General features: G+C 44.7%; 1 protein-coding gene across 2 annotated transcripts in view; it reads left to right on the top strand.

Moving 5' to 3' along the window:
* Positions 1-14,391, top strand: part of trabd2b (TraB domain containing 2B) — a 65,020-nt gene that overhangs the window by 35,356 nt on the left and 15,273 nt on the right. For both annotated transcript variants that reach the window (XM_041935566.1, XM_041935567.1), the window contains 2 exons: positions 2,838-2,984; positions 8,853-9,027. In XM_041935566.1, coding sequence (XP_041791500.1) covers positions 2,838-2,984; positions 8,853-9,027 — 322 coding nt within the window. The remainder of the gene's footprint in view (positions 1-2,837; positions 2,985-8,852; positions 9,028-14,391) is intronic.

Here is a 14,391-nt window from a genome sequence, read left to right as displayed (position 1 = left end):
CCGAAGCCCTTTAGCTCTATCCATCACTCACATTCTCCGATTCAGATTTAAGGAGGTATAATGGGGGAGTGATGTAGTCGACAAGAGCGAGCCCTCTCGGTTCCAGCACCTTGTCATCGGCACCTACTCACGCTTCAGACCTGTAAAACCTTCAAACAAGCTAACACTATTGCTAGCAAACAGCCAGGATTTAACGCACTTCAAGGTCAATTGCTGCAATGCACACACATGTTGATAAATGACATTTTCTGAAACATAAAAGATCTCTCTGATTTCTGTTTTTTTATATTGCTCCCACTCCTGCCCTACCCCTTTTTTTCTGTTTTCCTTCCAGCACTCACTAATGAATTTTTGGAGGGCTGCGCTCGGAGCGCAGGTTCCAAGCCCATCCGAGTGCTCCGCTCCTTCCAGCTTTGTTCTTATAAAGCTTTTATTTAATTACAATGGGAGTTTCTCACGCATGTATTAGATGAGACGGGGAAAGAAGTGAGAGGAGAGACCTGCAGCAGTAAACTATGTGGTAAACGGTGTCAGTGTTAGTTACTTTGGAAGGGCCTGGTTGTAAAAGAGCCAGTCGGTCGGAGTGAGTGGACCACTTCAGCATGAGAACACCCACTCTGTCACTCCACTTGCATGCGTGCGTGCACACACACATATTCACACGTATGCATATACATGCAAGCGCACACACAAGCACACACACAGGGAATGTTTGCATTTTTCCTCCCCCCCTCTGCCTCTCCCAAAGTGATTGACATGCTCTTTCATTCAGCCAAGCACAAACTCCGGCGTCATGGTTACAGCTGAAGAGATGTTCTTTCCCCGGGAGACAGACAATATTGAAATAACAACTCCCTTAACAACACAACCAACCACACACACACACACACACACACACACACAGACCCTCCCTTCTTACCATGCATCCTCTGCTGCACTCACCCTCGGTCTGACGTGTCTGGCACAGCTTGCCATGTAAAGGAAACTACTGGAGCTGGCAGCATTACAAACCGCCTGGCAGGTGTGTGCGCTCTGCCAGCTCCAGACCCTGACTCTGCCCAGGCCCTGCTCTGGTGTTTCTCTTGGAAAAACCCTTGAGACATGGCAGAGAGCCCTGTGGGTCAAGGCTTGGGGGCAGTGGCAACTTACTGGCACAGAATTGGCATCTGCAGAAGCAGAATTAGCTACTGTGGCTAGCTAGCCATCAGACAGGTATTAGCCTCTCTGGGCCTGGCATCACACCTCGACATGACCTCAAGTTCAGAGCAATAAAAGAATCTCTCGTGAGATGGGAATAGAAACCAAAGTGAGGTATAGTGTCATTACTCAAACAGCAGGGGGCTTCTGGGTTTGGGAAGGCTATATAAGCTGAGAAAAGCATGAAAGTCATATTTTGAAATGGTCACAGGTTTGATTGAGACCCATTCCTGGATGCTGGCGAGGCGACAGCGCTGAGCGCGGCATAAAATCCGCTCGATTAAACGTGGAAAATAATAAATAAGATCAGACTAGGCTCATGGTTGCACGGTGAGAGGAAAGGCTCGGGATCCCACGCTGGCAGAGAGACGAGGGGAGGACGGACACTCTTCTGAAGCGAAAGTGGAACAAGAGCGGTGTATGAGAGTGTAATATATGCCGTTAGCTCATCCGTTGTCTCTTTGCATTATGAAAAAAGCACGCAAAAGCCAAAACAAGCCGACGAGACTTGTTAGCGAACACAATGACCTCAGAGAGGAGAGGGAGCGAGAGAGAGAATCACAAGGCTCAGCTTAGAGCTTGGTTGTGATTATCCCAGCGTAAAGGTTACCTGGAGTTGAAACATTCAATATGCACGATATGGGCATTTATGATTGTGAAAACATGACTTAATTGCGTGAATTACGATGCAGACTTTTGACATCGGGCTCAATCAGTTGTGCAGCTGTATCGGCCTTAAGCTGCTCCACAAATCATCTGGGCTCGGATGCTGACGTCCTCGCTGCAGTATTTTCCCGAAGCTCTAGTCAGGTTTCTTGGTAATTAGGATCATAGTCATGCATCAGACTGGTGTGGGTTGAAGATATGATGAGTGGAGTCACTTGTTCTAATCAAGTCAACTGAAACTGTCCTACTGGGTGCAATGTAGAACTGTGTTAAATCTGCTGTCTGCAGAAAGAACAAAAAAAAAAAAAAAAAAGCTTCTCCTATAACACACCTCTGGTTCCTGTAAGAGAGCTTAAAGGTGATTGACAACTCAGTCCCAGTTGCGAGGCCAGTCAGCGGTGGCGTGGGATTGTAGAGGGCGGGAGCAGGGAGGTTAACTCCTCGTGTCTAGGACAGCTGTGGAGTCATTGGGCTGGCTGGCGGCTGCACGCTATAAATTCCCTCTAAAGAGGGTTTACTTTTGATTTTAATGGGTGCTGTAAATTTACGGCACCCTGGCCTGGTGAAAGAGAAAGACGGGTTATTTTTAAAGGGTCTCTTTCTCTTTCTCCTGCTTCAGCTCTCTCTTTCTTGCCCTGTTTTCTGCCTCCTTCAGAGGAAAGTCTGTGGAGTTTTGCCATGTCTTTTGTGGTCTGCTTTTACCTGGAGTCAGCCTGTATGGAAAGTGTATGAAAATATCCTGAACGAAATGAAAACCCTGCAAAAGAACTTACATTTCACCGACACTCAGGAATAACGGCTTCATTGTATATTAAGGCCACATTATATTTTTTAAAGAGGAAGACTGGCCGTGCTTGCACGATTTCTCCCCCTTCACGGCAAATTCCTCTTGCGTGCAGAGCGGAGAGAACTTAGTTTGTGGATGCAGAAAGTAACAGCACCCTTCCTGTCCCTCTGTCTCTCCCTCCCTGCAGGTGCTGTTCGCCTTGAACCAGACGCTGCTGCAGCACGAGGGCGTCCGAGCAGGCAGCCTGCAGGGCTCCTACACCACTGAGGACCTCATCACCCACTACAACTGTGGAGACCTCAGCTCCATCATCTTCAACCACGACACCTCGCAGGTTGGCCTCTCCCTTTAGATTTTAGACGGCCTCACTTGCAGGAATGTTTCATGTCAGTTCAAACAGCTGCTTTCAAAATGGGGCAACATGAAGACCATATGAACTGCTTGCTCAGCAAAATACAACTGATCTGATGCCATTATAGTACTTTCCCAGAAATCCAAACTATTTCATAGCATATTCATTGCATATTTTCCGGCTTATAAAGTTTTCCAACAGTAATCTGCTGGAAAGGTCTTGCTGGCTTTAAACTCCCAAGAGTTTCTTGAGCCTCAGTATGCCGAAACTAAAAGATAAGACATTAAGTTACTTTCACGTGAGGGTCAGACAACACGATATCAGCCTTATAATGGCCTGACAGGCGGAGGGTGTCAGTAACAAAAGGGCAGTCATCATCATTTACATCATTATATATTATACATTATACACACCTTTTTTGCAGGTGCTGGGTAACATTAATCCTTCCTCCCACTCCCTCTTTAAACACTCAACATTAGTCGTCAACATTTTGGATGTTTGGTCACTTTGTAGTTGAGACCTTTTTGTGTGCGTGTAGGTTTAAAGAGGAACTTGGAGCAAGGAAGAGATGTGCGTGTACACATGGCAAGTTGAAAGAAAGACTATGTTTTATTTCACTTCGGTGAAATAAAACATCACATAAGCCTGACATGCGGTTCGGGAGGATTATACCAAATTAATCACACCTGTAGGGGCGACGTCAGAGTCTTCCTATGTTCCCACGGTCCTATGATCCCCAGTTGTACTTATGTGCTCTCCCAGGGTCCTATGTTCCCGGGGTTAGGGTTAGGGTTAGTGGGTGTTAACAGAATATTGAACTGAGAAACATAGGATCCTGGGAACATATATGCTCCAACGGCGTCATCCCGTGCACATTGTGTGTGCACCCACACATTCACCCTCTTTCTTTCCAGCAGCATTGAAATCACAGACTATCAACTAATAAACGGTTCCAGGTTGACTTTTTATTAATAAAACATGTCAGCGTACTGTAGACATGTGTTGTTGGTGTTGTGTGTTGGGACAGTGAAGAAGGTTCCTGGTTGTAAAACATGACCAGCTATGATTGGTCGGGGCAAACTCTGCTTGCCGTGTCTCTCAGTCATCACCTAATCTGACACATTGGGTGTCGAAAAACTTCAGCTCCTTTGGTATCATATAAAACAATATTTTCCCTCTTCTATTCACTTTACAGGGTCAACCAAGTCTGCTTTAGTATACTTTTTTTCACTCCAATCTTTGTTTTGTTGGACAAAATGATGGTAAAATTTCTGAAATCGTAAAATATTCACTGAAATTGCCATCTTGAAGCTTTAATCCAAAAACATTGGTAATGCTATTCAATAACCCAAACCTGTCAGAGCCTCGATTTGAGTTGCCGACCCTCTCATAACCACTCCTCTGCCATTACGCTATCGTCACTTCAAACTTTTAGGCTTATACATCAATTCCACAAAACTGCACATTGCCATCTTAATCCCCTCTCAACCTCAAGTTACTTGATAGTCTGACACATTAATAGCCCTGGACTCAGCCGTAAATACACCATCCGACCTCCTCTAACTTTGTGTTTCCGAACATAGCCTCTGCTCCTTCAGTGTTGGCCTCCTCATCAGCCATCACGCCCAGCTCCGCTAGCTGTCAAAAGACCACTCAATACGTAGCAGGCGCACAGACGTGGGCACAGCGCGCAGTAGCTCTCGCTCCATCTCCAACCTCGCATGCAGATTTACTCGAAAGCCCTCCTCGTAAGTCAATTATGCTGTGTCAACCTCCCTCGCTGATCCTCAAGTCTCATTAAATCCAACACACCATGTAACCTCAACTCAACGCTCAACTGCAGAGATTCCACATCGTTCACACCACAGGCACACGAAGTACGAGAAAGTACGCACATGCAAACTCACTGTTCAGACGCTTCCCATTTTTTCTCATCCCGTCTCCCTCGCTGTCTCTGTCCATCCGTCTCCTTCTCTCTGGGGGCCATGTAGGGCTTGCTAGCCACAGATTCACCTGCAGTGGAGGCTACAGTCGTCTCCAGTGATTAAATCACACCAGTTCACCCCTGCTCCTCATGTCATAATAACATGTATTAACATTCCCCAGCACATGCTAGAGCAATCAGATGCCTGACTGGTGCCTGCTTCCTGGTGATCTATAGCAGGTTTGGGTGTGTGTGTGTGTGTGTGTGTGTGTGTGTGTGTGTGTGTGTGTGTGCGTGTATGCGTGTGTGTGTGTGTGCGTGAACGTTCAGGGTCATTAAAAAACGCAAGTGTTTTTTGATAGATTAGGATGCAATATAGAGGCCTCCAACACCCCTGATGCTCTACCAGTTCAATCTTTATCACATTAGAAAGAGGCTGATGATGGGCCCCCGGAGCAGAGCCCGGCAGAAGGGTGCAGGACAGGTCATCGCTCTTCAACATTCAAATGGTCCCATGTCTCTCAGGGATGAACAGTCACAGACAGACAGGGAGAAAGAGACAGATAAGAAAGAACAGAAAGGTTTAGATTAAAAAAACTCCACTCCTGATTATTCTGATATTTGAATAGGAATTGATGCTGCTTCAGGAAAAGGAAAAAGACAGAACAAGAAAGGAAATGAAAAGAAATGTAAAAGAAATGACAGTAAAGAATAACAGACGGGAATGGAAGAGGGAAAAAAAGCGACTTTAAAGAGCCAAATCATGAAGAAAGAACAGACGAGAGTAAGTTGCTGGCAGGATGGACTGAGCAAGTGAGCACGGAGCGATACCGGTAGTGAGGAAGGGAGGAAATATCTCCCTGTCACTCCACATTTCCTGTGCAGGTTGGGATGCAAAGCAGCTAATGGCCTTTGCTGCGATAAGTTATCTGCATTCACCGCGACACTCCCATCTTGACCCCTCTCCGACCGAACACTTTTTTACTCTTGTCGCGAAACACTCATGCAGTCCTTCGCTCATCAGAGTAATGATGAAGCACTCCACCTCTCCCTCTCTCTTTAACTTATTCCTCCATATTCATCCAACTCTGCTTTACCAGTGAATCATGAACCACGGCCCGTCAATCCGGATGAACTCGGGTCATTTACGCTGAAAAAACACAGATAGACGATACAAGGCTTCAGGCTACAGATGTCTGTGTGAATGTAACTTTTCTTTCTTTCTGGCTTTCTTTCATCAATGAGTAACTATATGTAGAAAAAAGTGAGCAATGTGTCTTATGTCAAAATCATTTGGATTTGATTAGATCTTAAAATTAACAACCATCCAAATGTGAGTAAAAATAACTGCGGCAGATAACATCATGTTTGTACTGAAGTCACGGTTCTTTTTCTGCTAAAGGTTTGTGCTGTTCATCCATTACTTAGTCTGGTTATAGTTTGTGGCTAACATTGAAAAAAAACACACCATTTTTCATTGCATTTGGTTTGTGATTAGAAACAAAAGTTAAACGTTAAGCAGTTTTGATTATGATCACAGATAATTCAAAAAGAATCTGTCTACTTCTGTCTTGCAAATTGCAGAAGCTCGTCATAAAAATCAAAAATGTCCAAAAATTCCACAAAACTCTGAGATTTGTGGTATATTTCAAGCAAATAATACAGGAGAACTGGGATAATCTATTCTACCCACGACTATATGACAAAAAGTCACCTCCCTACACACTGGCATTACCTGACTGCACATTTGAGGATGTTTGATGATGCAGCCTCGCAGTTTTAGAACATTGTCCGAGTTACGATGGACAGTTTTGGGAAAAAAGTCTAAAAAATGCAGCAGAGGCACAGATATCATCTGTTTTTATTCCACACATTCTTCTCCCAAGTGAAAACATGGGGCCTACATTACCCACAATGCACTCATGCACCAGCAGTTTGTTTCAGAGATTCGTGCTAGCCTCGAAGCAGAAATGAGGAACAGGCTACAGATGTCTGATGACCTCACTTCTTTCTAACTCCACACCTCCACATTTTCAAACTTGTCTTTAAATCCCTCCAAAGTGACATCACTTGAGGCAGTTTATCAGCCTTCACGCAGCTCCCTCTGGAGACGCAAAAAGCTTTCCACAACATTTTCTCACACACGCAGTAGTGCTGCTCCGGACCGGTAAACTATGCGTAAAATCGATGGAGTTCCCCTTTAACGCACATCGCAAATGAAACAGATAAATATGAAGGTGTGAAACAGAACCTTTCAACCATTATGTGAAACAGACTGAAGGAAGAGCAGCCGGGGGAATGAAAGAAAATGTGTCAGATACAGATTCTGGATGGATGCTGGAGAGCAGCACCTTTTTCACATGTGGTACAATAAATCCATGCATGCATTCAGTGTTCTCTCTCACTCTCTCTCTCTCTCACACACACACAGACACACACACACTGATTTATGCCCATTTGCAGCTGTTCCACTGTAGTGTCAACTTGTAACTCAGCTTCAGACAGCAACTGTACATATAAATGTGTGTTCTTGTCACAATCAAATACAATTCCAGATCAAACACATCTGCACGTGTGCACTCTGACACACATGGAGACACAAAAACATACTGTAACACTAAAACCCAAATCTTTCCGTCCAACTCGGGAAGAAAGACTGGAAGCTGGGTAGCCTCAGGTGTACTCCTGGTTGCACAAGCCAGACCCGTGAAGTGGAAGTGGAGTATTAACAGGGAGAGGAGGGCTGTTCAGAGGTCAGTTTGGATGATAAAAAACACAGAGTGAAATGAGGCCCATTGCACCCTCATTGCAGTTAGAGAACCAATCCACTCTGAAACTTTTTGTGCGTTATATTGAGCTTTTCCAGATCTCTAAAGCATGTGTATGCCATGTGCATAAGGAAACACAGGAATAAAAAAAAATAATGATTAAAAAACGAGATATTTTTAAAGTAATGTAAAGACAAAGTGCATTGGACAAAAGTATAAACCTGAAATCTAGATAAAAGATCAAAGTCAATCTTTTCAAGTCCAAAATGAAAAGTACAACATATGGAAAAGAATTCCCGCTCCACAATAGCATAAACAGCCCTCAGTTAAGAAAAGACGTATTTATTACTGGCAGCAAACAGCATGCCAGGAAGAGGGAACAGACCAAATGGACGTACTCTGGTGTATTGGGATTTCACCTATCTCCAATATTTCATATTTTATTGCATATATATCAAGAGAAGGAGCCAGAAAAAGTCAAATACAGGTACAGCGATACTCTGACAGGAAGTGGAAGAACTAAAGACAGAGAAAGTGAGACTGTGTGCGCGTCTGAGTCGGACAGCAAAGACCCCAACGCCAAACCCTGGCTACCCCCACCGCCGACCCCCCGCTCATCCTCACAGATGAACAGCCTGCTGAATCCACTGGTGCAGCCAAGAGTGGAAGGGAGCCAGAGTGGTCTGTCTCTGCCTTTCTGGCTCGAAATAAATCACACACAGCAATTAAACACACACTCACGCCGGTGCACATAGTGTACGTGCGCCCGCTCAGGTACACACACACACACATATATATATAAACACATTAGTGTGCACAGTGGCATAAAAACTGTGCTCCAACAACTCATGGTGTTCACACTTTTTCTGTTCCTTCTCTGCTTTCTCGTTTAAAAACCACCCTACATATAGCTGAGCGTCACACACTCTCCTGGTTGCCAGGTCTCACACTCACATGGGCGCGCGCATTTGCCAAGTTGTCACCAGCAACCCCACTGAGACCTCCTCTTTCATCCACGTCATTTTCTGTCACTCTCAGCTTCTTTGACTTCTTTCTTCTTGTGTGTTTGATGTAAATGATCGTTATATTCTGCTTTTGATTTTTCGCCACGAAGGGTTTTAAACTCAAATTTTCTCTCCGCCTCCCTCGTCCTCTCAGCTGCCTCACTTCATCAACAGCTCCCTGCCGGCTCACGACCGCACGACGGCCCTGCAGATAGACAGCTACTTCCGCCAGGAGCTCATCTACAAGCGCAACGAACGGATGGCTCGCCGCGTGTCCGCCTTGCTGCAGAGAAATCCCAACCAGACGTTCTTTTTTGCTTTTGGCGCAGGTAAGGATGTCTCAGATGCTGCATGGGGGATGCTAAGGGTGAAGTGTTTCTCAGCCTGGCCACAACAGTTGACCTTTAACCCGCTGGTTACGGGATGCCTCTCTAAACCGCAAGCCAAACAGTATGAGCATCCATCATTCCAGCAGCTCCAAGCTGAATCTCTATTTTGCATCAAATGAGGTCTTTCCAAATACATTCTGATTGGAGCTGAGAGTGTGTGTTTGCATGTAATTGTGAAGTGAAAGAGAGATCAGGTTTGCTTTGGTTTGGAACTCTGATCCTGTCAGCACTAATGTGTGTTTATGGTGAACAATTTGCTCTCTTTCGTGTTTGAAAGCAAAACTGGAGAAAAAGCAGGACAATAATAGTGCACAATGGTTCCCAGATCTCTGGCATGAGAACTGTGTCTCTATACACGTACACACACTCATACACACATACACACAGAAGTCTCAATTACAGCCAGCTCCCACCTCAGAAATGAAGAAACCATGAGCTGTTTGTTTCAATTAGCATTCCTGGCTAATGCTGCTAATGTTTCCTGAATGGTGTAGTGTGTCCTGAGGGAAGTGTTTGTATCTGTGTTTGTGCGAGTGTGTGTGTGTGCATCAACATACGCAAAAGTTTGTTTGCCCACAAAAGCAGGTGGTGGGCGGGTGTCTGTTTACTGTATGACTGTGTGTCTGTGCTTGTGCATCTGAAAATGGGTGGTACTACCTCTAGGGTTTGTGTGTGTGTGTGTGTGTGTGTGTTTGTGTGTGAGTGCATGCAAGTGTGTGTGTGCAACAGTGTATGATTAATGCTGAATGCCTGGGTCCTTCCTCTGAGCATTTCTTCTCCCTCTGCTCTTTGTGCTGTTTGGACAAGGCTGCCGTTGCCCCATCCAGCTGCCATGTGTGTGCCAGTGCACGTGTATGTGTGTGTGTGTGCATGGACTGAGCACTGTAAGCTAACATATGTGCTAAGACTGTGATGGAGGAAAGAATTTGTGTAATAGTTCTTAAATAAGTGGTGTTTCTCTGCATGCATCCCTCTCCTGTTGCACACAGTGTTTATGAAACAGTGAAAGTCGTGTGAACCTCACAATGCCAACAAACCTGGCTAAAAAAAGCACTGACGACTTGTACTACAGAGTAGCAAGGAAGTAAAGAAAAAACAGCCATGTTTTCTATGTTTAATACATGCACAGGGCTGGATGGGAGATGACAACATTTTTCTAAGGCAGTAAGACTGACAGCTGGGAGACAGTATTTTTGGGTTTTGTCAAAATATCCTTAAACTACAGAGTAGTAATTTTAAGATCAGGGAGGTGTTACTTTATAGCTGCATTTGATCATTTACAGGATAACATCTGCATCATTTGTATACCAACAAGGCGAAGCTGTAGCTTTGATGGAGCACTGTGCTGCTGTGTGAGAGCTGAGTTCAAGCGAAAGCACAGAGGGCAGAGAGCAAACATTAAGCTGGACTTGTGAGTAGGAGTTAGGTGATTAAATGTCTGAATCCCAGGAGATAAAGACAGTGAAAGAAACTGTTTTCCCAAGTCTGAACGCACTACAGCTGAGGCACTTGTGCCTGAACTCCCTTGCTAAAAGGATGGTGTTCAGCCAAGAAATCTTCTGCGGATTAATTTGGGACTGTGTCTGTGGCTGAGTCTTCATCACTGGTCTAGATAAAACTGACGTTTTCATCCCTCTCTGCTACTTGCACTGTGATTTTTTGTCATTTGGGGATATTTAAGGGAACCAACATGTTGCGCCGTGTTTTGCGCTCGTTAGCATTAAAATCGCTGCCCTCTGTTAAATGTCAGCACATCAGCGAGGCAGCCGCGTGCAAGCTGCCCCGTGTCCAACCTAGCCTGGGTAAACTGGAGGTGAACATGTGTGTCGGGTCGCCCACCAGCTGCAGCGCCGTGTGTGAGAGATCTGACAGCTAGTGTGAGGTGATAGGAACCATTACAGTTATAGCCTGCTGGGCACACACACACACACACACACACACACATACAGTAAACACAGACGTCTCAGTGAAGGCCTCAAGAAGGCAGAGCAGATAGCAGCGAATGAGGGCCAGATTTACATGAAAGAGCAGGGAAAATTCATGCTGCACGTTCATCCAATTTTGCACTCACAATCTGCATGTAATTAGCGTCTGATTTACTACGGCAGAGGCTAATTACAAAACTAGTTACTGGGGCGGCCTTATAGGTTCATTCAAGGAGAACTTCGGAGCTCAAGATTGAAATCAAACACTAGTAATAAAAAAAATACATACATGAGTTACAGCATGCTAGGGGTATTTCAAAACATTTATAAAGGCTGCAATTAAACTATTACTGGAAAAAAAATGCTGATCAAAAGATAATTTTAGTAAGGTTTATAACGGCTTCGGAAGTCAGTTCAATGCACTTGTATGGGAATAAAAAAGAAACTCATGGAAACTCAAACAAACCCCAAGAAGAGAAGGCTCCTCAAAAGATGTAAGCCACCCACTGCGATGTGTCTCTCGCCAGTGCCAAAGTGTAATGTCAGCACAATCAACGTCAAATTAAAATTTCAAGACCACAGAGTTAAAACTTGTAACTAATTCACTGCAGAATTGTATTGAATACAGGCTCAACTGTTTCCATTACATAGCAGCAGAAATGTGTAGCTACTCCTACTCTTAATCCAGCCGAACATCCGTCATGTCTCCGACCAGCAGTTTTTCTGCTCCTGTATGTAAAAAAGAGAGAGATGAAATTTGCTGATGAGACACATGTTGTCTCTCAGATGACAAACTGGGCTGATTTACCAAAAACAAGACGCAAGAGGCTTAATAAATCAGCCTCTCCCATGCTCTAATCACAAAGCTTCCTTCGTCTTTTGGACGCTGACTCACGTCTTTACGGTCCTGTAACTGTTCCTGCTGGTCCCCGTTTCTCTTTGGCCGTAACCAGCCATGAAATTTTATCATCCAATGATGCCAGGATGTATTAAGTGATGGCCTGGACTCCCAGACTTTGCTCACGCAGCTCCTTGAGAAAAAAAAAAAAAAAGTAGTTGTGGAAGTGGTCAGGCTTGCTTTGTGAAAGGAGTTCTGCTTATAGTCTGATTACAATCTCACCGCAATGCGTATTTTGAGTAATAAAGAAAAATAAAGGGGGCAGGAGGTGTGAGGGTTAAGATTGTCCAGACGTATTTTAAAATAAATACAGTCTGGGGAGATGTAGAACAGCCCCTTTTCAGGCCAAATGTGGGCGTACAATAATGTGATCACATAAAATCCAATCTTTATGGTCAGATCTCGAAAATCACATTAACATGACGTGTGTAACTGCGGGCTCAGAGCACATGGCTTATTCTTGTGGATTATAAAATGGAATAATCATAACGTGCTCCTGGCGCTGTTTGTCTGACTGGCCAGGGAGCTCTCCCTGTTGCTATAATCCTTTGTTTGTGTCTATTTATGTGTGTGTCAAGTGGCTGTTTTTGCGTTTATCAGGTCGCATTTGTGCCATAAAAGAGATAAATATTAATGACCCCTCTCGCCGCCTTTCCCTTGGACCCCTCACTTCCAGTCTGAAGCCCGTCCAGAGCAGCAGAAGGAAAACAGGACTGTCGGGAAAGAGCCGGGGCAGCGCTCAGGTCAAGGCCCTCTAGAGTTACCGATGTCGTAGTCCCATCCAGGGGTTTTTTCACAGGGCAATTAAACTATACGGCGTGTATATAAAGTGGTTCGGGCAGGAAATCCATCTCTGCTCAGCTCAGCACCTTACCGTCCAGCCTCCCCGCTTCCTCTCGCTGTACACCTACACCTTCCTGCAGCGCAAGTGCTTTTATGTGCAAAATGTATGCTTTTGTACTTGCTAAAGCAGTTTCTTTCTTTCCTTTTCTTCCCTCCTGCACACATGTTGCAGCAGACATTCTATATTTTCCTCACTTTCACCAACAGGTTATTAATACAAATTAGGGAGCTAAAAGAGCTCCAGTAGGAATAATTGAATTACCCCAGGCAGTATAAAAGAGACGGACTGAGCAGCTCCATGTTGGGCCAAGATTTGATGATATTGATGGTCCACAGAAGCACCTCAGTCAACTTGAGGCTCTCCGTTTCAGTCAGTAATTCGGGATATATTTTGAATCGCTGAATTCTTATCCAGTGAGCTTACGTTACCGCAAGCCTACAATACATCAGCAAAGCTCAGCTAATCAGTTTTTTTTTATTGCCATCGTATCCAAGTGACTACATGTGATGTCACTCGCATTCATGAACTTTTTCACCTAACTGCTCAACTCCAGGAAGCTATTCGGCCTAATTTACAGTAGATGGTTAATTCGGTTTATAGTCTCAAGCCCCAAAAACATAACATACGGTTCAGTCTCGCTGATCCATATGTTACATAGTCTCACAATACCCCTTTTTCAAGCAGTTTCAGCAGTGTCTTCAGTATGTTAACAGGTTAGCAACATTAAGACAGACAAAGTTAGCGATTAGCTAGTGAGGAAAGCTGGCAGCTGAAGCCGTTTTTGTCAGGAGTTAGCCAGTAGAAGGCAAACCAGAGCTAAAAGGACTGAATATTTGACTTTCACTGACAATTCTGAGGCTACTAGAAACACAACGCCAAATTAAACGTGTCTGTGTCTGCTGGATGTGTGAGGCAGCTGTTGGCTAACACGCTAGCTATCAACAACTCTGTAATGTGATAATATGCTAGGCTGTGCATCTGTCACCTTGTTTGACATTCTGCAAAATAAGCCAATTTGCTTTCCTGCTGAGAGACGGATGAGAAGATTGATCCCACGCTCGTAGCTGTCTCCCGAATGTGACCCTACAGCTGGCAGCCAGTGAGCTAGCTTAGCATAAAGGCAGGAAATGAGGGGAAAATGTCAAGCTATTTCTTTTTGGCTGACACGAGCAACATTGTGTTTCTGATTGAATATTTATCTAAAATTGCTATTCAGCTTTTCCATTTTCTTTCCCCCTGTCTCCTCGCAGTCTCTCATCCTGTTCCTTTACACCACTGTGGTCACTGCTGTTCACCATTACTATCAGCATTATGTAATTGGGACCAATCATAGGCACCCACTGTAGCATGACGTTAGCGTTCTGTGTGAGGCCAAGTGAACGCATCACTGTTTCCCCTCGGACGGAATGACACAGCAACGCCAGATGATAGCAGTAAAGGGAAGGCGCGCTCGTTGCACACTTGTTCTGTTGCTAATGTAAACACATCCGAGCCTCAATGCGCTTTTTTTTCCATCACTCACACGGCAAAATATGCATTCTCATTCGCCCGCCGTCTCGATCACACGCAAACAATAAACACACGCAGTCATTTTTTATACACAAGCGCAGGCAGTTATCATTTGGTCTGTGTGCGAG

This window comes from Chelmon rostratus, chromosome 4 (assembly GCF_017976325.1).
Source record: "Chelmon rostratus isolate fCheRos1 chromosome 4, fCheRos1.pri, whole genome shotgun sequence".
Taxonomy (NCBI): domain Eukaryota; kingdom Metazoa; phylum Chordata; class Actinopteri; order Chaetodontiformes; family Chaetodontidae; genus Chelmon; species Chelmon rostratus.
The sequence above is the reverse complement of the archived record's forward strand: the minus strand, read 5'-3'. Positions and strand labels throughout refer to the sequence as shown.